The following is a 21,618-nucleotide window of genomic DNA, read 5'->3' as shown; positions in this document are numbered from 1 at the left end:
TAGGAGGAAGTTTGTTTTGTTTTGTTAGTTTTTTAAATATGTTTTTATTGATTTCAGAGAGGAAGAGACAGAGAGAGAGAGAAACATCAATGATGAGAGAAAATCATTAATTGGCTTCATCCTGCACCCCCCACACCGGGATCAAGCCCTGAAATCTAGGTATGTGTCCTGACCAGAAATCAGACCTCAACCTCCTGGTTCCTAGGTCGATGCTCAACCACTGAACCATACTGGCTGGGCCAGGAGGAAATTTTATACAGATTTAAAATTTAACACTTTCAGAAAAATAAAGAGGAAAAAAAAATCTATATATATATATAAAAGGCTAATATGCAAAATGACCCCTCAGGAGTTCAATCGGGAGACTGGGAGTTCGATCTGATTGCTCACTATGACATGCGCTGACCGCCAGGGGGCGGCATGGAACGAAGGAAGGCCCTGGTCAGCAGCCAGCAGCAGGGGAAGAAAGGCCCCAGCTGGCAGCTGGAAGGCCCTGATGGGCCCTGATTGCCAGCCAGGCCTAGGGACCCTACCTATGTGCAAATTTTGTACACTGAGCCTCTAGTACAGGAGTGGGCAAACTTTTTGACTCGAGGGCCACAATGGGTTCTTAAACTGGACCGGAGGGCCGGAACAAAAGCATGGATGGAGTGTTTGTGTGAACTAATACATGTTAACACTGCTGCTGGTGAAGGAGCGTAGGGGAGAGCAAGAGAACCCTCCGCTCTTTCGGTTCCACGGGCCGGATAGAACAGCCGAACAGGCCGGATCCGGCCCGCGGGCCGTAGTTTGCCCATGGCTGCTCTAGTATTTTAATAACAAAAATCCACACCTTTCTTCTATTTTATTAGAAAATTCAAGACAGAATGTCTAAGCAACAACTACCAAATTTTCACATGGGGATAAATTAACATTATTATTGAGAATTACTTGGAAGTTTGGGGATCCTATTAAGTATTTCAGAATATGACTGAAATGCTTACTGTATGCTTTATTTCACTGAAACTTGTTTTAAAACTCCTGATTCATTGGGAAAAACAAACCCTTGAAGAAATATTCTTCTAAATAGTTTTTGTTGTTGAAAAATTTTATACGTGTTCTCTGATTCAGGCAAACTTGTTTTAGAAAATGTCAAACCATATAATGTGATTAAAAATAAACTAACAAAACAAGGCCCTAATGGTATCTAAATTATCTTACAGCACATGATGACATCATATTAAGGAATTTGTAAGGTCAAAAATTTAATGTGTTATACAGCAGCATCTAATGGGCAAGTGGAAGAAGAATACAGTACCTAATAGAAGAGATGAAGCCAGGAGTTTGGAAACTGCAAGTTCAATTGTAAAATTAATTGTAGGAAATATCTTTACACTTTAGAGAAAGGTAAAAATGAATTAAAAAGTTGCTGTAATGCTTTGAAACAGCTAGCAACGAAAAACACAAAGAATATCATAGAACAAGCCCCCAATCTCTCTCTTTATCATTAATAATATCTAACCTGGTTTATTGAGAGCTTTATTTTCCCTAAGGAAAAATCCTCTCATTCCCACATGACTGGTCCATGAAAATACAGGATTTGACTGTACAGAAATTTGATTTGTTGCCAACTCTGACAAACGATATGAATACCTACAGAAGAAATACAACATATTCATTACAAATCAATCATATACTTACCCTGTTATTATGATCACTGACTTTGATGATAGGTTCATTTTTTCTAAGATCCCAAACAGTGGCCCGGCCACTGGGACTGGCTGATGCTAAAATATGCTGGACTTGTCTATTCCATGCAATGCAGCTGATATCTTCTAGGGGCTAAAAGGAATAAACTATTAAAAACCATTTCTCAATTATAATAAAATTTAACTACAAATTCTGATCCTTCTTTTTAAAAAACAGGTAACTTAAAAATCTGATCGATTCATTCCACAAATTTGCTTTACATTCCTAAGTTCTCAATATATACAATACTGTAATTATAATATTGTCTCATTCACCAGGCATTTATTAAGCTCCTGCTATAAATCAAGCACTGTTTTGTTATTTTTGCAAGTGCCATGAGGTAGACGACGGACCACAAAGCAGATGTAGGTCAATATAACTAGGCAGAGAAAAAGTTACAGCCAATGAGAAAAATATCTTTATAAGTGGTAGACCGTAGGCTATCCTTATGCTACCTCCTCTCAAGATTGCCAAAATATTATGTCCCATTATAAGGCTACTCAAATTGAGTAGTCTATATAATATAAAAAACTCAAAGAGGTGCCCTGGCCAGGTGGTTCACTTGGTTGGAGCATCATCCCGTGTGCCAAAAGGTGGAAGGTTCGATTTCGAATCAGGGCACAAACCGCAGTTGCAGGTTCGATTCCCGGTCAGGGTGAGTACAGGAGACAACCGATCGATGTTTCTCTCTAACCTTTCTTGTTCTCTGTGTGTCTCTCTCTCCTTCCTCTCTCAAATCAAGAAACTCAAAGAGGCAGTGAGAGGACTGTTTTCTCAACTTACTAGAAATACATAGTACAGAGAATAATGCCTTGGATTCATCACACCAAGGTAAAACAGATGACTGGCCTAGAATCTGAGGTTCTCCTCTCTAGAACTCAACACTTCTATGAGCCTTTATTAGACTTCAAGCTACTACTCAGCAGGAATACCAACAAGATAAGTAATACCTAATGTCTAGTTTCTTTTTTTTTTTTTTTTCAGAATACTTGAATCAATTAAACTTCAAATAATAGTTACCCAGGAATATGAATGGTTAGAACTACAGCAGGGAGACAATCATACTTATTTAAGATTAGCCAAGGAAGGGTTTCACTCCTCTAATGGGCCCCATTACAAAAGCCTCAAAGCAGTTACAGACAGTGGACCTCTGTCCCTCAGCATCTCTCAAGAATGAGTGAAAATAAGAAAGGGGGCTTTTGTTACCCCACAGTAGGCCTATGTGACCTGGTAAACACCTACCCGACATTGTTTATCTTTGAGAACAGGAGGGATGCAGTTCATAGTTCTTTCTCAAGAAAGTATCAGCTAAGACTAAGATGGCCTCCTAAGTGACCTCCAGGGGACCTCAACCCTCATTATAATCTAATCTCCATTCTAAATGACACACCCACCAAGGCCATGACAGTTGACAATCAACTTGGCAATGATCAGAAGGAACCATAAAAGAAGAAAAAGGTAGAACTCAGATTCCAAAAAAAATTGCCACCCCGCCCTAGCCGATTTGGCTCAGTGGACAGAGCATTGGACTGCAGACTTAAAGGTCCTGGCTTCAATTCTGGGCAAGAGCACATGCCGGGGTTGCAGCTCGATCCCCAGTAGGGGACGTGCAGGAGACAGCCGACCAATGATTCTCTCTCATTATTGATGGTTCTATCTCTCTCTCCCTCCCCCTTCCTCTATGAAATCAATTTAAAAATTAAAAATTGCCACCCCTTTCCCAGAAAACCATGACTATTCCACCCACCATTTGCATAAAGCACTCTCTTATCTGCCTAGATCATCCCTTCATTTCTACCCTCCTATGTCTATCTACAACTTCTCAACCCCAAGTGGACGAGAAGCTAATCTGTGAGCTATGCTCCCGCTTCTTCATTTTCTGGTCATTGAATCACTAACACTTGCACTGTTAAAAAAAAAAAAGAGAGAGAGAAAGAAAGGAAGAAAGGAAGAAAGGAAGAAAGGAAGAAAGGAAGAAAGGAAGAAAGGAAGAAAGAAAGAAAGAAAGAAAGAAAGAAAGAAAGAAAGAAAGAAAGAAAGAGAGAGACATAAGAAAGGGGTTAAGTGTTTCTTTTAAAAAATGTTTCCTTTCGAATCTATGATTTTTATTCTAAGGTTGGACAGTGTTAAAACACTATATGATATAAAATACTACACCCTATAAAATATGGTATCTAAAAAAATTATTACAGACTTGTCAATTTTATTTACTACTGTATGTCACAATTTTATTGACATACAGTAGTGAATAAAATCAAACAGTCACTGGCAAATGGCAGGCACTGAGTAAATATTTGCTGTTGAAAGACTCACTGATACTTTGAAAAAACATTCATTAATACTTTACTTCACTACACTGAAGAAAAATCAATGGCATCTAAACATTGATTTTTAAACAAATACATTTTCTGTGGAAAACACACAAATAAATTAAGTGTAGAAGAACTGATTTTGGTTCTTTGATTATATCAAAATCAATGTATTACCTGTGTTTTGGCTCCTGGTGTCATTGGAGTTGCAAAATTATTTAGATCCCAAATGTAAATTTCAGATTCATTAGCACCAGAAGCTACCAGGTTAGTCTGCAATAAGAAACAATTGATAACTAAATAGCACTTTACATAATTAAGAGAACTCAGATTAACTCAGTTCATAGCTAGAAAGATCTCTCAGTTTTAGGTTATACAATTTTTCTACTGAATTAAAGAAGCAAAACTTATGAATTCCTAAATACCATGCATAACAATCTAAAATTTAAAGTTTTTAGAGAAATATATAAAATTCTATTTAACTTAAAATGATATGTGTATTGATATTTTAAAACAAAACATTAAAAATAATTACATGGATTCCCTAGATGGTTTGGCTCAGTGGATAGAGCATCAGCCTGTGGACTGAAGGGTCCCTGGTTCGATTCTGGACAAGGGCATATGCCAAGGTTGTGGGCACGAACCCCAGTAGTGGGTGTGCAGGAGGCAGGTGATCAATGATTCTCTCTCATCGTTGATGTTTCTATCTTTCTCCCTCTCCCTTCCTCTCTGAAATCAATAAATGTATGTATAAAGAAATAATTACATGGGTAAATTCTTAAACAATCATGTAACCACCCTGGCCGGTTTGGTTCAGTGGCTGCTAGAGCGATGACCTGCGGACTGAAGGGTCCCGGGTTCGATTCCAGTCAAGGGCACATGCCTGGGTCATGGGCTCAATCCCCACTAGGGGGCATGCAGGAGGCAGTCGATCCATGATTCTCTCTCATCGATGTTTCTATCTCTCTCTCTTCCTCTCTGAAATCAATAAAAATATATATTTTTTAAAAATCATGTAACCATATGGGGATTATAATTTGTGGATTTACATCTCTGGAAGGGAATCCAACTGTGGGAAATAAAAACAAGTCACCAGTTATTGCTTTCAAGAAAATACTGAATTCTAAAATAATGGCATCTCAGGATACCTCAAAGCCAGCTCCTGGAGCCAAACCAAGATATGGCTAGTTAAATTCTTGTCTTAAATCCCTCACGTAATTCTACTTCATATACACTCAATCTTGTTCCAAGTAGCAATATTTCTAGATTAACTCTATTGCATACCTTTACGGTTAAAGCCCCTAAAACTGTGATATAAAGCACAGCAAGATAATGAGTTTGATGTATTAACCTTCATCCTTTATTATTCACTTGCATACATTCTTCTCTAATCAACAGAAATATAACTAAAAACAGAGGAACTTTATGCTAATAGCTACCTATAATACAAGGTAACCAAAAATCAGCAACTGTTTAATCCAATTAACAAAGGAACTAGCTTTCTAATCTAAAGAATAAACCCCATAAATGGTAGAAATTAAGAAGTTGGGGTTTATAGTTTTATACCTTAAATATCTATTTATAATAAAAGAAAAATAACTACTTTAAACTTTAAGATAACATCCATTTTTTGGTTGTTGTACTCTAGTATTCTATTAACTCAAGATCTTTATTAACTGCCCAGCTGGCATGACTCTGGTTGAGCATCGAACTATGAACCAGGAGGTCACGGTTTGATTCCCAGTCAGGGTATATGCCTGGGTTTTGGGCTCAATCCCCAGTGTGGGGTATGCAGGAGGCGGTCAATCAATGATTCTCTCTCATCACTGATGTTTCTATCTCTCTCTCCCTCTCCCTCTCTCTCTGAAATCAATAAAAAAATATATATTTTTAAAAAGATCTTTGGCCCTGGCCAGGTAGCTCAGTTGGTTAGAGCATAGTCCTAATACACCAAGGTTGCAGGTTTCATTCCCAGTCAGGGCACATACAAGAAGCAACCAATGAATGCATAAATAAGTGGAATGACAAATCTATATTTCTCTTCCTCTCCCTCTAAAATCAATAAATAACCTTAAAAAAAAGGTCTTTGTTTACCTACACATTTATATAATAATATTTAGTAAAGTTTAAAATGGCAACAGTAGACTCTTGTCTATTAATTAAATTTGTATATATTTCTAATTATCTGATAGAGTACTAATCTCTTTATCATAAATACAAAATTTCTCAATTAATAAAACTGTGGATTAACCCAGACACCACAGACCAACCCAATGTGGGAATAGCATAAACCTTTAAAAGGCAAGGTTTCCAACCTATGCCCAAGAGTTCCTAATGTCTAAAAAATGTCCAATCAGATGTTATGACATCTCCAGACTTCTCTGAATTAAACTCATCAGCCAGGTCCCCTCCATGCGGTTAGTATTACATATCCTGAACTCTCTATTCTTCAAACAAATATACTCACTCCTCAGGCACACATTTTTAGCTTTTTGAATCCATGCATAGTAGATTCATATACTTATTTCAAATAAGCAGCACATATCTCAAGAATCATGAGTAAATGTCAAAAGTCTAACCTGGAAAATGTTCACATCCAAGGCTCTCACTGGACCGGTATGTTTATCATTTTGGGCAATCACAACTTCCTTGTCTCCAGCTATAATTTTAGAAGGATCATAAAGAATAATATTTCCATTTTCACCACCTGCAATAAGAACTCCAGAGATATTTCCTTTGGAATCCATCTTATGAGGCCCCCAAATCAACTTGTGGTACCTTCAAGAGAAAATGCAAAAAAACAACTAAGATGATGTACTGTAGAATTGTATACCTGAAACCTGTATAATTTTATTAACCAACATCACCCCAATGAATTCAATTTAAAAAAGCAACAACTAATTTTTTAAGTCAAATAAATGTAGAAAATAATTTGAAAGTATACATTTAATTACTTATATCTTCATAAATACTCCAAAAATACTGTTTCTCCTCTATTCCTAGTAACTGTGAATGACTTGGTAAAATGGCATTTTAGTTATTTATACTCATGTGCATATTTGATTTTGTAATTTAAAAGAGTAAAAATATTCTTTTTTAGAGGTAATATTATAGTGTGTCAAAATACACTTGATTTGTGTGCTGAAGATATGGGCTTACGAATAGTTTTACCATTTAGAAACTGTGAGGCCTGGGTAAGTTACTTTACCATCCTAAACTGCTTTTGGTTCATCTGAAAAATAGAGCTACCACTCCCCTTCATTATTTTTGATTATATAAGTACTCACCAACAAATGGTCTGTTAAATAGTAAAGGTGTTAAGGGAGTCATCTAAAATTTTCTAAGAAAAATAATGTATTCTGACAGTAAAAAAAGTGACATTAAAATTATGTCTGTTATGAAAAGTACTCCTACTTGTGGCGAATAAAAGATTATGGTGTGGTGTGGAGATGAAATATAAAGGTGTCATGGAGATGACGATGAGACATGCTAAGATAGTGGTGAGTAGCCCTAGCTGGGTTGGCTCAGTGGATAGAATGTCGGCCTGTGAACTGAAGGGTTCCGGGTTTGATTCCAGTCAAGGGCACATGCCCAGGTTGTGGGCTCGATCCCAGTGTGGGGTGTGCAGGAGGCAGCCGATCAATGATTCTCTCTCAGCATTGATGTTTCTATCTCTTTCTCCCCCTCTCTTCCTTTCTAAAATCAATAAAAATATATTAAAAAAAAAAAAAAAAAAGATGGTGGTGAGTGGAAAAACAGCAAGACAAAAAGTATCTGGAGTTCCCATTACAGTGTGAGGGGACTCCATGAGACTCCATGATCTGTATTCTGTTAGCTAAGGTATAATCTCTTCATCAAAATCTGCCAAAAGAGGCAATAAAGCAATTTTACTACTTAAGTAAAAGTGTACTTTCAATAGGCCATAAATACTTGGAAAGGTGATCCAAATACCTGCTGTATCAGAAATCATGTTAATAAAATTCTCTGTGAAATATATTTTCAAATATAGATAAATACAAGAAAAAAATTAAAATAACCTATTATTCAGAGATAATTACTATTTACATCTTAATATTCATCCAGCTACTTCTTTTTCTAATCATACCTTCCTTTTTTGGTAAACAGGTAAGAAAAAGGAGATAAAAGAAAGTAACTCTACTATATTATGAGGGGGAAAAATTAGAAACTGTATCATTTCCTTCCTATCCTACAGTCAGCAATAAAAAGTCAACAGACATGTGGCTCAGTGGTTGAGCATCAACCCAGGAACCAAGAGGTCACTGGTTCAATTACCAGTCATGGCACATGCCCGGGTTTCAGGCTTGATCCCCAGTAGGGGGTGTGCAGGAGGCAGCCGATCAATGGTTCTCTCTCTCCCTCTCCCTTCCTTTCTGAAATCAATAAAAATACATTTTTTAAAAAAGTTAACAGACATTAACTCTACTTCCACAGAAATTCACTAATGTGTTTTTTCACAAAATATCTCATGTCATTATTGGCAGTATTCCTTGCAATTTCTAATAATAATACATTTATAGACAAACTAGGCATTACTCACAACATATAATTAAATATAATCATGAATTTAAGGTTGAATCTCATACCTGTGAGAAGAAGAGAAAGTGGCACAAGATTTCATATCCAAGGATGGATCAGAAAGATCTAATTCAAATATCTCAAGGGAAGCATTGGTACTAAATGTTGCATCCAATTGCTGAGCAGATGTTCCTATAGAAAATACATTTATGGTAACTATGCATGCAAAAATAAGAGTCTCAGCAAACCATACAAAGAAGAAATTAAAGGCATGTTTTTCAATTATCTGAGTCATGAGTGCTGTAATAGTGGCTGAAATCAGCTCATATGCCATTGAGCAGATGTTTAAATTACTACAGCAATGAGATCCTAACACAGGGCTCAGAGATGATGTTTTAAGAGTGAGTGGTGCAGATAATTTTAAAAGCTCTCTGTAAAAACACCACCGTGATTCACTATATCTGTTTATAGTCACAAATGATATAACTCCAACTCTTTTTATATAAAAAAGCATCAAAACTGTTCTTCATTCAAATTGATATTTAACAGGTTTTTTTAAAACATATCTACTGTGTTTAGTACTGGAGGAATAAAGATAAAACATAATTTTTATAAAATGTGGAAGACACTATAAATATATCATGATTAATGCTATGATGTATAGGTGTTATGAAAACACAGAGGAAGGTCATAGAACTCAGCTGACAGGAAGGAAGGAGGTACCTTGCCAGGGAAGAAGAGGCTTTCTAGAGATGAAGCTTGATCTGAATCTTAAAGAACAGATATGAATAAGTCAGATGTGGAAGAGAAGAAATTAGGTGACTTGTACTATCTTGTTTCTGTTGAACTCACCTGTAGCTAGGTAAATGGGATGATTCTGGGCAGGGCTCCATGCCTGCATGGCAGTACGATCGACTTCCTTTAACTTCATCCTGCTAAAGAGAATTTTTTTTAATACATTTTTATTGATTTCAGAGAGGAAGGGAGAGGGAGACATAGAAACATCAATGATGAGAGAGAATCATTGATTGGCTGCCTCCTGCACGCCCCCTATTGGGGATCGTGCCCACAACCCAGGCATATGCTCTTGACCGGACTAGAACCCGGGATCCTTCAGTCCCGTAGGCTGACGCTCTATCCACTGAGCCAAATCAGCTAGGGCAAGACAATATTTTACATCCTCCTATATAATAAAAGCCTAATATGCTAAGTGTTGGGTCATCCAGTCGGTCTCCAACCAATCAAAGTGTAATATGCTAATGATATGCTAAAGCCACTCAACCGCTCGCTATGATGTGCACTGACCACCAGGTGGCAGACAGTTGACCGGTTGACGTGCACTGACCACCAGGGGGCAGTCAACTGGTTAACCGTCGCTATGACATGCACTGACCACCAGTGGGCAGATGCTCCGACAGGTAGGTTAGGTTGCTGCTGGGTCCGGCTAATCGGGACTGGAGCCCTCCCACGGTCCCTCCCCCGGCTGGCCAACCTCCCACGTTCCTCCCCGGCCCCGATCGTGCACTGGTGGGGTCCCTCACCTGGCCTGCGCCCGCTCGCAATCCAGGACCCCTCGGGGGATGTCAGAGAGCCGGTTTCGGCCCGATCCTGCAGGCCAGGCTGAGGAACCCCACTGGTGCACGAATTTGTGCACTGGGCCTCTAGTAGATATACACTGAACATGTACCAAAGAACACAGAAATATACTGGACCAACCATTGCATCATTAGTAAAGCCCTAATGCCAAAAAATCAAATTAGGTATCATTTGCTGGGCATGTTCAATATTATAAAGAAGAAACACTTATTTTAAGACAGGCCCTGGCTGGTGTGACTCAGTGGTTAGAGCATCAGCCCAAGCACCAAAGGGTTTCGGGTTTGATTCGTGGGCGAGGGTATGTACCTGGGTTGCTCAGACAAGGATGGGTGGCAGTGTATCAGGGGTAAAAAAAAGCACATAAAAAATAAGGTGCATCTTCCTGGAATAGGATCATTCAGTAAGAGCAGTTTTTAAAATTAATTTTAAATTAAAACAGACTAACTACAAAAATTATAGTAAGCCCATAGATTTTAAAGATAAAGCAGCTTTGCCCTAACCAGTTTGGCTCAGTGGATAGAGCGTCGGTCTGCAGACTGAAGGGTCCCAGGTTTGATTCTGGTCAAGGGCTTGTACCTTGGTTGTGGGCACATCCCCAGTGGGGGGTGTGCAGGAGGCAGCTGACTGATGTTTTTCTCGCATCGATGTTTCTAACTCTCTATCCCTCTCCCTTCCTCTCTGTAAAAAATCAATAAAATATATTTAAAAAAAAAAAAGTAGCTTTTTCTAGTCGGCACCAAGCCATGGATTGCCATAATCTCACCAGGCATAAGCTCCTGTGGATATACTTTAAATACACCAAGAGCCCTGGCCAGTGTGGCTCAGATCATTGAGCATAGTCCCATGCATCATGAGGGTCACTGGTTTTGATTCCTGATCAGGGCACATGCCCAGGTTGCTTGCAGGCTCAATCCCTAGTAGGTGGTGTGCGGGAGGCACAGATTAATATTTCTCTCTTATCGATGTTTCTCTCTCTCTCTCCTTCTCCTCTCTCTCTCAAAATTAATAAAAACATATAAATAAATAAATAAACAAACAAATGCAGACAGGATCAAGGAGCTGAGCCCACGAAGTGGGCCCAGTGGGGAACAGTCAACTCAGATGGAAACAGAAGAGACAGAAGTCAGCTCTCAGGGGTCCCTGATTGCAGGCAATTTTTCTAAGGAAGAAGAGGAAATGTCTTCCAGATGTCCAGCTCTAATGACTCAGATCAAAGAGCTGAAGGAGAGGTCCATGGAATAGCTCAAAAAGATTATTCAGCCCCAGCTGGTTTAACTCTGTGGATAGAGCATCAGCATGCGGACTGAAGGGTCCCAGGTTCGTTTCCGGTCAAGGGCACATGCCTGGGTTGCAGGCTTGATCTCCAGTGGGGGTTGGGCAGAAACAGCCGATCAATGATTCTCTCATCATTGATGTTTCTGTCTGTCTCTCCCTCTCTCTTCCTCTCTAAAATCAATAAAAATATATTTTAAAAAAGAAGACTATTCAGCACAGGCCAGGCTGGCTTGAGCTCTCTGAAATGTCCAAGCAGCAAGACTACAACCTGGAGACCGTTGTGAACAAGGCAGAGTCTGCCCTGGCCTACCAAGCCAAGCACTTCTCAGCCCTGCAAGACGTCATCAAGGCCTTGCGCCTATCCATGCGGCTGGGAGAGCAGGCCAGCAAATAAGCAGCAAGAATCCGCCCCAGTGACAACTGCAAATAAAGGTGTTTGGTTTCAAAATAAGTAAGATAAAGCAGAAAAATTTTTAAAACTGGTCACTCCAAGCTTTAAAAAAATCTGTTATTCTACAAAAATGCATTCATATGGCACATTATTCTACTATAAAGATGTCCCATAATTTAATTACTGGGTCCACTACTGAGGAACACCTGAGTTGTTTCTAATATTTTGCGATTTTTATAAAAAAAATGCTGCAATAAATGCCCATTGTACATATTATTTCATTCATGGGCAAGGACAGCTACATTTTCCAGAAGTAAAACTGCTAGATTAAAGAACAAATGAAATTTAAATTATGAGGAATATTGCCATGTTGCCCTCCATGGCAACTATACCTTTTCACATTCCCAAGAGTGATATATGAGTAGCTGCTGCCCTACTGCCTTACTAGAGTTACACTTTTTTGGAGCTTAACACTTTAGATTTTTACCAATAGGATCGACCAGTGAAATATGTTAGCTGTGTATAGTTACAATTTGCATTTCTCATAATATAAGTAATGTTAAACATCTTTTTTTTCTGTGGTCATGGGTCATCCATATTTCCTTTTCCGTCTATTTGTATCATTTGTCTCTTTTTCTATTAGGTTGTCAGACTTTATCTTTTGACTTTGCTTGTATGTATATATTTTTACCTTTCACAAGATTTTAAAAATGGATTTCATTTATTAGAACAGTTTTAGGTTCACCGAAAATTTGTGTGGAAGTATATTAAGTTCCCACATACCTCTCCCCCACTCTCCCAACTACAGCCTCTCCCATTATCAAAATCCTGATCCATAGTGTTACATTTGTTTCAGGCAATGACTCAACATAGACACATATCCCAAAGTCCATAGTTACCATTAGAGTTCACTCTTTGTGTTATACATTCCACGGGTTTTGACAAATGTATAATGACACATACCTACTGTTGTAGTATCATTCAGAAGTTTCACTGTCCTAAAAATTCGCTATGCTCCATCTATTTATCCCTCTTTCTCCCTCCCTCCTAGAAAACACTGATCTATTTACTGTCTCCATAGTTTTGCCTTTTCTGAAATGTAGTTTTTCAGTCGATTCTGTTGGGTTTTCCACATATATACTCATATCATGCACCAATAGTGACAATCACCTCTCTGTTTCAAACTGTTATTCCTTGAATTTCTTTCTCTTGTCCAAGTTGGCTAGTATCTGTAGTACCATAGGAAACAGTAGTGGTAACAGTGAGGTTTCTTGTCTTTTTATTTTTTATTTTTTTTAAGTGGGAAAACCTCCTGTACACCTCTGAGCAAGATTTTGGAATTCCACATATACATACAAATATATATATATAAAGTGTATATAATGTAAGAAAATAGCCATTGATTACTGTTTTATTGAATTCTATTTATAAAGACTGGGTGTTGAATTTTGTTAGATGCTTTTCTTTCTTTTTTGTTTTTATTTACCTTTATTGTTGAGAGTATTACAGATGCCCCCCATTTTTCCTACATTGCCCCTCTCAAATAGACTGATGAGCTAGAAAGCCCAATTTCAGGTAAAACATTTAATTTTTAAATTCTTAGCTGTTTAAAAGATCTTGTATTTAAATATTTTTATTTAGCCGAAACCGGTTTGGCTCGGTGGATAGAGCGTCGGCCTGAGGACTGAGGGGTCCTGGGTTCGGTTCCGGTCAAGGGCATGTACCTGGGTTGCGGGCACATCCCCAGTAGGAGATGTGCAGGAGGCAGCTGATCGATGTTTCTCTCTCATCGATAGATGTTTCTGACTCTCTTTCTCTCTCCCTTCCTCTCTGTAAAAAATCAATTAAAATATTTTTAAAAAATATTTTTATTTAATATCATTGTCTACAAAGTAACTATGAGCACCTCAGAAATTAGCTTGTATAAAATTATTGCCCCTCTTGCACTACAGTTATAGTCAATAGTATTATCTTCCTCAATGTTTACCTTTGAACTGTTAAATATACTTATACTTCTGATTTGTCAGCTTTAATGATGTCCTTTGACTCCCAGCCATTACAGATGAGGCAATCCACTAACTTATTCTACTTCCAATTTTGTTTCTACTTCCCAGTTCTCTTAATTTTTTTTAAATTTTATAACCAATTCCTACATTGTCAGATATTTAACATGCACATTTTATTCTTTCTTCCGTATTTCCATTTTTTAGTCTCAGAACTATAGTTAAATATACTCAATGCCCTCCAACAGTACTTTAGCTAGTTTTCTTACTCATCTGTAAAGGATGAAGTTCATCCTCTACTAGTTTCCTTAAGAGGACCTTAGACTAACAATATGCCTTGTGTCTTACAGGTTCAAGTTGTTTATACTTGAAGAGCATTTCACAGATGATAAAATTAAGGCACAGAAAGGTTAAATAATTTGTACATGCTAGCAAGAAGCAGAGCCAAGATTTAAACTCAGAAGTTTAGTTCCAGAGTCCAAGCTCTTATTACTTCAACAAGATCAGATATTCAATTTTAATCATAGGAGAAATATTAACATTTAGAATAATAGCATAGCAACTATGATACATGATAAAATTAAGAGAAGAAATATAGTTTAGCAACTGTGCTAGGTTAGACAAAAGTGGATTAGGAGGTTGAATACTCATGTGGTTAAAAGAAAGGCCTATAAACTCAATCCTCGATTTGAATATTGGCTCTGCTACTTATACTTTAGACACATTATTTAACCTCTCTGAGCCCCAGTTTCTACATCTGTAAAATGGGGATGAAAGTGACTATCTCATGGGATGTTGTAAAGTTTAAACGAAATAATGTATTTTATAGAGGGCTAGTGCCTTGCACATAGGTTAGTAAGTGTTTTCATATGCTAACTAGTTTTTTTAAATTATTACTATCATAAACTTAATCAAGAAAACTATACTAGTTTCCTAAGATAATTGTGAAATAAAAACAATCCCAATTTTCTAAGAAGTAAAAAGGAAGCCTATTTTATTTATATGAAATGCCATCTTCTTCCTCTCAGCCAATTGTCAAACTCAAGTCCCAGCTCCTTCATGAAAACTGCCCTAATGGTCCAATCCACACTGATCTTAAATAATCTCTTAACTGTTTATATTTGTCTGTACCACACTTTAAGCATTTTATAATAAAGTTTCTTATTCCACCTTAACAAAACTTTATAACATTCTATTAGTAGATATTGTTCACATATTTCTCACTGCCATTTTACTAATAGTTGTATATGTCATCTTGTCTCACTAATTAGACAAATAATGTCATTTTTAAATCAAGTGTTACCATTTTTACCCTTTTTGGAGCAAAATTACTCAGCACAGGATAGGTATACAGAAATTTTGCTTGATTTCAAGTTTTAAATGTTCATATTTAGGAAAATTCAAGTAGACTGATGAGCTAAAAAGCTCAATTTCAGGTAAAACACTTAATTTTTAAATTCTTAACTATTTAAAAGACCTTTTCTTATGTAAAAAAATAGAGAAAAGTATAGTTAGGGGAAAAATTGTTTTATAAAATGCCTTTAAATAATTTCTAAAAATGAAAACACAATGGATATATATATATATATATATATATATATATATATATATATATATATAAAACCAACTGAATAGAAATACAGTTTCTCTAAGAGCAAAGGTAAAAACAAGGGCTACCTAATTCATGAACACTAGTTAATGTGTAACATTTACTGGAAGAGAAAGAGATAAATTCGAAAGAACATAAAATGGTTAAGTGGGAATTCAAAGGATTTATAAAAGTCTATTTTTTTGTCTTAGTACTCAATGTTCCACCAGAAGCAGTTCCACTTAATGTGTATTGAACACAAGGCTTCAATACTACCTGAGGAAAAAAAGCACTATACTAAAAAATGGCCTAGAACTACATTATATGGTTTGAATCTAACCAAACAACAGTACCATAACCTACCTATTGTAATCATTCTCAAAACTACTAAGTGGCTCAATTGGTTGGAGCATGGTCCCTACACCAAAAGGTGGCAGAAACCAGGTCAGGGCACATACCTAAGTAGCAGGTTCAATCCCTAGCCAGGACAAGTACAGGAGCTGGTGGATCAATGTTTCTCTCTCGCATTGATTTTTCTCTCTCTCTTCCTCTCTCTAAAATCAACTTTTAATAAAATTACTAAAATTGCTATTGAAATACAGTTTCAACTGAATGCATGTCTATTTCCTTCTCTTAGAAATGATCATTCATTAATTGTAACTAATACCCTTTTTTTTTGCTTTACTTTTATTGATTTCAGAGAGATGAAGGGGGAGAGAGATAGAAACATCAATGATAAGAATCACTGATTAGCTGCCTCCTGCATGCCTCCTACGGGGGATTGAGCCTACAACCAGGGCATGTGCCCTGACTGGGAATCAAACCCGTGACCTCCTGGTTCATGGGAACACACTTAACCACTGAGCCACACTGACCGGGCTGTAATTAATATTCTTGAAAATATAAAGAAGGCTCAGATTAAACCATGTGTACTTCCCAAGTGAGATTTGCTTTAAAAGCTTTGTGTAGTTCTTTTTCAATATTATATGTGACTGGAGACCTGGTGCACGAAATTCGTGCATGGTAGGGTCTCTAGGCCTGGCCAGCAATCAGGGCCGATCTGTGGGGCGACCAGGAGGCCCCCGCTGGCACCCGCCTTGGCTGGCCTGGGGCCTGCAGGCTGGGGGGAAGCTCCCGCGTTGAGTGTCTGCCCCCTGGTGGTCAGTGCATGTCATAGCGACCAGTTGTCCTGCCAGTCGTTCCACCATTCGGTTGATTTGCATATTAGGCTTTTATTATATAGGACTAGAGGCCCAGTGCACAAAATTCATGCAAGAGCAGGCCTTCCTTCTCCCGGCTTCCAGCACCGGCTTCCCTCTGGCACCCAGGACCCGGTCTTCCCTCCGGCCACCGGCAGGCACCCAGAACCCAGGATTCCCTTGCAGCCCCGGCTTTTGTACGGAAGGTCGTCTGGAAGGACGTCCAGTTGGACGTCCAGTCTAATTAGCATATTATGCTTTTATTTATAGATAGGATTAGAATTCACACCATGCAGAATTATTCATTCAAGACTATTTTACATGGAACAAAATCATTCTAAAAATATAAAAAGAAAGTTGTGAGGATAGTGGCTTGTTCATAGATGCCATCTATAAGATATCATATAGCACAGCAGTTCAAGAGTATGGAGCCTGGAGCCAATATCCTCAGTTTAAATCTCAGCTCCACCATGTCCTACCTCTGACTTGAGGCCTGTAACTTTACCTATGTGTGTCTTGGCTACCCACTTGGTAAAGTAAGTGTCATACACATATTGATACCATAAGGTTGTTGAGAGAATTAAATGAGGTATTACAGAGTGCTGAGACTAGTGTGTGAGCTATTATAAAAGTAAACAATTTAAAATATTTAACCCAGTGAATCTTCATTAATACATCTACTGAAGAAAATTTAATGTCCCACCCTAGCCGGTCTGGATCAGTAGACAGCTGGCTCTCAGACTAAAAGGTCCCAGATTCAATTCCAGTCAAGGGCACATGCCTCGGCTCGAGCCCCTGGTCAGGACACGTGCCGGAGGCAACCAATCAATGTGTCTCTCTCACATTGATGTTTCTCTCTCACTGTCTCTCCCCCTCTCTTTCACTCTCTCTAAAAAAATCAATGAAAAAAGAAAAAAAAAAGATTAAAAAAAAAAATCAATGGAAAAAATATCCTCGGGTGAGAATGAATAACAACAAAAAATGAAAATTTATGTTCCAGACTACAACTCTTACTTTTTCATTCAACTTTCCACAACAACCGCATGCCATTAAGTAGAAACTTTTCTCTTTCTGCTCATTTTCTAAATGATAATTTTGTGAAACAATACTAAAACCCAGCAGTATTATTCTCAAAAAAAAAAAAAAAAATACCAACCATACAATGCTACATAGAGAACTGACCCATACCTCAGAAAGTAAAAAAAGAAGGAGGGTAACAGAACTGGAAACTTTGACTCCCAAACCAGGAATACAATCCCTAGCCAGCACTACCTTTAGTAAAAATACCCATCTTCTGTAGGCAAAATATACCATTATGGATGGGCACCTTTGTTTAGTACAGGATTTATTTAGTATTATCAATGTTGTAGACTCATCTCACGCAACCAAAACCAAAGAAGCATCTGTGCACTGATTACTGAACTAAATAGTATCACATTTATCTGGAGTCTAACAAATAAAAACTCTTTGAGCTGAAATTAAGCTACCTAAAGAATGGCAACATTTCTAAAAACAATGGAAACTTAAATATCATCTAACAGGAGTTTATAAAGAAATTATACAGAAAATCCTATATATGTGTGCATTTTTCTAGAAAGATAATCCAGTGCTTTCATCAGATCCTCAAAAAGGAGTGGAATCCCAAAAGATTAAGAATCACTGCTCTTTACAGTTTACAGATTTCTTTTTAGTCTTAACGTTATTAGTTTCAGAAAAGACACTACTTATATGAAATTAAACAGTATAACTAAATCCATTACAAAGCTCACATAAATTCTTATAGTCTACAAACTTTTCCCAGAGCTGTAATTAAGGGACAATGAGATAAAGGAGCACAGAAGAATCACTAATAAAAGATGAGTAAACTTTTTTTAGCCAACTCCAGAACAATTGGTATGTACAGCAAACGCTGGGTAGTATAATACAGGGACGAAGCTCTAATCAGCAATGAAATACAGTTACAGTTGCCGACAATGACATTTCCGTTTTCTACACTTAGAAAAGGCCGTTTAGGAGAGAAAAAAACCCCAAAAAACTCAGAGAGACCTACATAAAATTAGTTCCTTGAGCAAACAGAAAAGTTTATAATGCCCACAAACCCAGGCAATATTCTGATTTCTTTTACACCTGCCCTGTAATTTAACGTCGTATACTTTATTGGCAAAAGCATCCAACACTTAATGAGACTTCCTTCGATGTACAGGCTACGCCTGGCGACCACTGCCCATAAAGGCATCCAATCCCGGTTAAATGACAGCAGTCCTCGGTGGAAACCTGCGACCCTTTCAATCTGGCAGCAGTTAAAATACAAAACATCTTGACCCGACTGAAGTCAGCCAAAGTAACGCTGAGGTTTGCTTCCTGCCCTCTCCCCTGCGGACCGCACCTCTTTGTGCACGAGGGTGTGAAGGGCTCCTACCCTCAGCCCCCAGTCACCCGCGGTGGCAGGACACCCGGTCGCCAGTCTCGGGGGAACTCCTGCTCAGCAGTGAAAACAACGGCGGGTGCGAACCGGCGCGATCCCCAAAGCAGCCGCGACGCCAGGCGTTGTCCCGCCGGGCCGGGCCGGGCCGAAACGAGACCAAGGGACGCGCCGCCACCGGAGACCGGGCCGCAGGCTGGCGGGGACCCGCGGAGCCCGAGGCCGGGTCACAGCTTTGGCCTGTGCTTTACCTCCGGGCCCGAGAGCCGGCGAGAAGGCCAGGAGGGAAAAGGAGACACACACCTGGCGGGGACCCTGGACGACCGGTTCCTGCGTGAGCGCGGCGCCCGTCAGACTCTCCCAGCATTCGCCGCCGCCCCTCCTCCCGGCCCAGGGACACCTCCACGTTCCGCTTCGACGTGGCAGCCGCAGCCCCGCCCAACAGGCCAGCGAGTTTCCGGGAGCGGCGCCTGGCCCCGCCCACCCCTGCGCGCCACCCGCAGCGGCACTTCCGGGAGCGGTGGCAGCCGGGGCGACGCTTCGGAGCGAGCGGGGTTCTCGCTGCGGCGTCTCGCGCGTGTCCGTGAGACTGGGGACCCCTTCTGAGGGCGCGCGCAGGACGTCGGCGCGGTGACTCCGACGAGAGGAGTCCTCGTGGGTGTAGCCGTCTCGTGGCAGAGCGGCTGGGCTGGCAGGAGTGCCACGTAGCGCTACTCCTGAGACGGCAGCAGCCCGGCGGCACGGCCAACACCAGACAAACCACATGAAAACGGGCTGCAGGGCCATACTGCAGCAACAGTCGTTTGTGACTGGGTTCTTAAAATTGCTTACTTGGTTCTACAGTGTTGCGTCTTGAGAACTTTAAAACCATACGATCTGGTCACATCCAAAGGCTGTTGAGGAGATACTTGATTCGTTTGTTGCTCCCAAGATCTATTGTGGGAAAGGTATTCCAGTTAGTATCCTATGGCACGGTTCCAAAAATATTAGCATTTGCGCCCAGTTACTGGAACGTTACGAGTTCCGTGAGAGCCTGGCATCTAAGTGTGTTCCCTGGCTGTCTCTAGCTTAGGGGGAAATTGTTTTCCAGTGGGAGAGGAAAGCCAGGGGAAAATCACTTGCTCAAGTACTGGAACCTAGATGCAACCAGGTCTCCCAACTTCTGTCTGTTGTCTCCTTATTACAGATCCGCCAACGTCTCTTCCCTGAAGCCCCGCTTAAGTGCCTTCATTGGAAATGTTTCTCTTTCTTGTACACAAAAAGTAAAATATAGCTCATGTCAGAAACGTCCAGACATGCAGAGACTTTTTATGAGCTTATTTGAGCCAAACTGAGGACATATGCCAGGGAGCAAGATCTCAAATGCTCCGGAGAATAAGTGTTACAGGTGGTGCTGGTTGTTGTTGTTGTTTTTTTTTTAATGCATTTGAAATTAAGGAGGGGATATGAAGATAAAAGGCAAGGTAGGGGGTAGATAACAGGAGAGTTAACAAGCTTATGTGCTTTCTTGGGGGGGGTGGTTAAGGCTTATTTTAAAGGTGTGTTAACTTGTGCTTGCTCCCGCAGCACATACCAATATACAAAAAAATTGGAACAATACAGAGATTAGCATGGCCCCTGCGCAAGAAGGACACGCAAATTTGTGAAGCATTCCATATTTAAAAAACAAAAATAAGTAAATAAATAAAGGTGTGCTAACGGGCCCCACGGGGGGGGGGCAATTTGATTTTTTTAAATTTTGTTTTATTGCTTAGAGTATTACATATGTCTCCTTCCCCCGCCCCCCCCCTTGACCTTCCCCCGGCCTCCCCTACCCCCCAGTGTCTTGTGTCTATTGGTTATGCTTATATACATACATACAAGTCCTTCAGTTGATCTCTTATCAACCCCCAACCCTCCCCAGACTTCCTGCTGTAGTTTGACAGTCTGTTCGATGCTGCTCTGCCTCTGTATTTTTGTTCATCAGTTTATAATGGTCTTTATTATCCATAAGTGAGATCATGTGGTATTTTTCTTTCACTGACTGGCTTATTTCACTTAGCATAACGCTCTCTAGTTCCATCCATGCTGTTGCAAATGGTAAGAATTCCTTCTTTTTTACAGCAGCATAGTATTCCGGGGCAATTTGATTTTTAAGGGGGGCAACTCAAGAATGTTATTAACAGTGAATTTTTTTGCATTTCTTATGCTTCTAGGGGCCTCATATATATAAATATATATGGTGACATATTTATGCATTTCAGTTCTCTATTATGTTTTGAAACTTTATTTGCTATTTTTTCATATCACTTCATATTATTTTTCCAACAATTTCTTAGTGATTTTTTCCCTCAATACTTTCAACTGTCCTTTCATTTTTTTTATTTTTCTCTTTCATAGATGCCATGTTCTTTGGAAGCTTGTTTGGACCAAGTTAATGGCCTTTTAGGCTTCCTCCACGTGAACAGGAGTTCAGTTTTTGAATAATAAGAATTATATGTCATGGGGGGGGGGGCGCATCAGGATTTTAGAGATGCTTAGGTGAGGCATGGCCAAAAAATGGTTGGGAACCACTGACTTAGATGCACACAA

General features: G+C 39.3%; 1 protein-coding gene and 1 pseudogene across 48 annotated transcripts in view; one reads left to right on the top strand and one right to left on the bottom strand.

Annotated features, from left to right (window-relative positions):
• The window catches only part of SEC31A (SEC31 homolog A, COPII coat complex component), a 90,008-nt gene that overhangs the window by 51,063 nt on the left and 17,327 nt on the right, over nucleotides 1-21,618 (bottom strand). For 9 of the 48 annotated variants that reach the window (XR_009448820.1, XM_059666673.1, XM_059666694.1 and 6 more), the window contains exons 1-5: nucleotides 19,351-19,509; nucleotides 9,426-9,508; nucleotides 6,617-6,815; nucleotides 4,215-4,310; nucleotides 1,681-1,821 (exon numbers count right to left, since the gene is read on the bottom strand). Coding sequence is in view for 47 of the 48 variants with exons in the window: in XM_059666673.1 (XP_059522656.1) it covers nucleotides 1,681-1,821; nucleotides 4,215-4,310; nucleotides 6,617-6,815; nucleotides 9,426-9,466 (477 nt within the window). In the remaining variant the exon portion in view is untranslated. The other 39 variants (XM_059666814.1, XM_059666943.1, XM_059666965.1 and 36 more) reach the window with 17 other exon arrangements.
• Nucleotides 20,617-20,709, top strand: LOC132224078 (U6 spliceosomal RNA; annotated as a pseudogene).

Source organism: Myotis daubentonii, chromosome 1 (genome assembly GCF_963259705.1).
Source record: "Myotis daubentonii chromosome 1, mMyoDau2.1, whole genome shotgun sequence".
NCBI classification, from domain to species: Eukaryota; Metazoa; Chordata; class Mammalia; order Chiroptera; family Vespertilionidae; genus Myotis; species Myotis daubentonii.
This window is presented reverse-complemented; position numbering and strand designations above follow the sequence as displayed.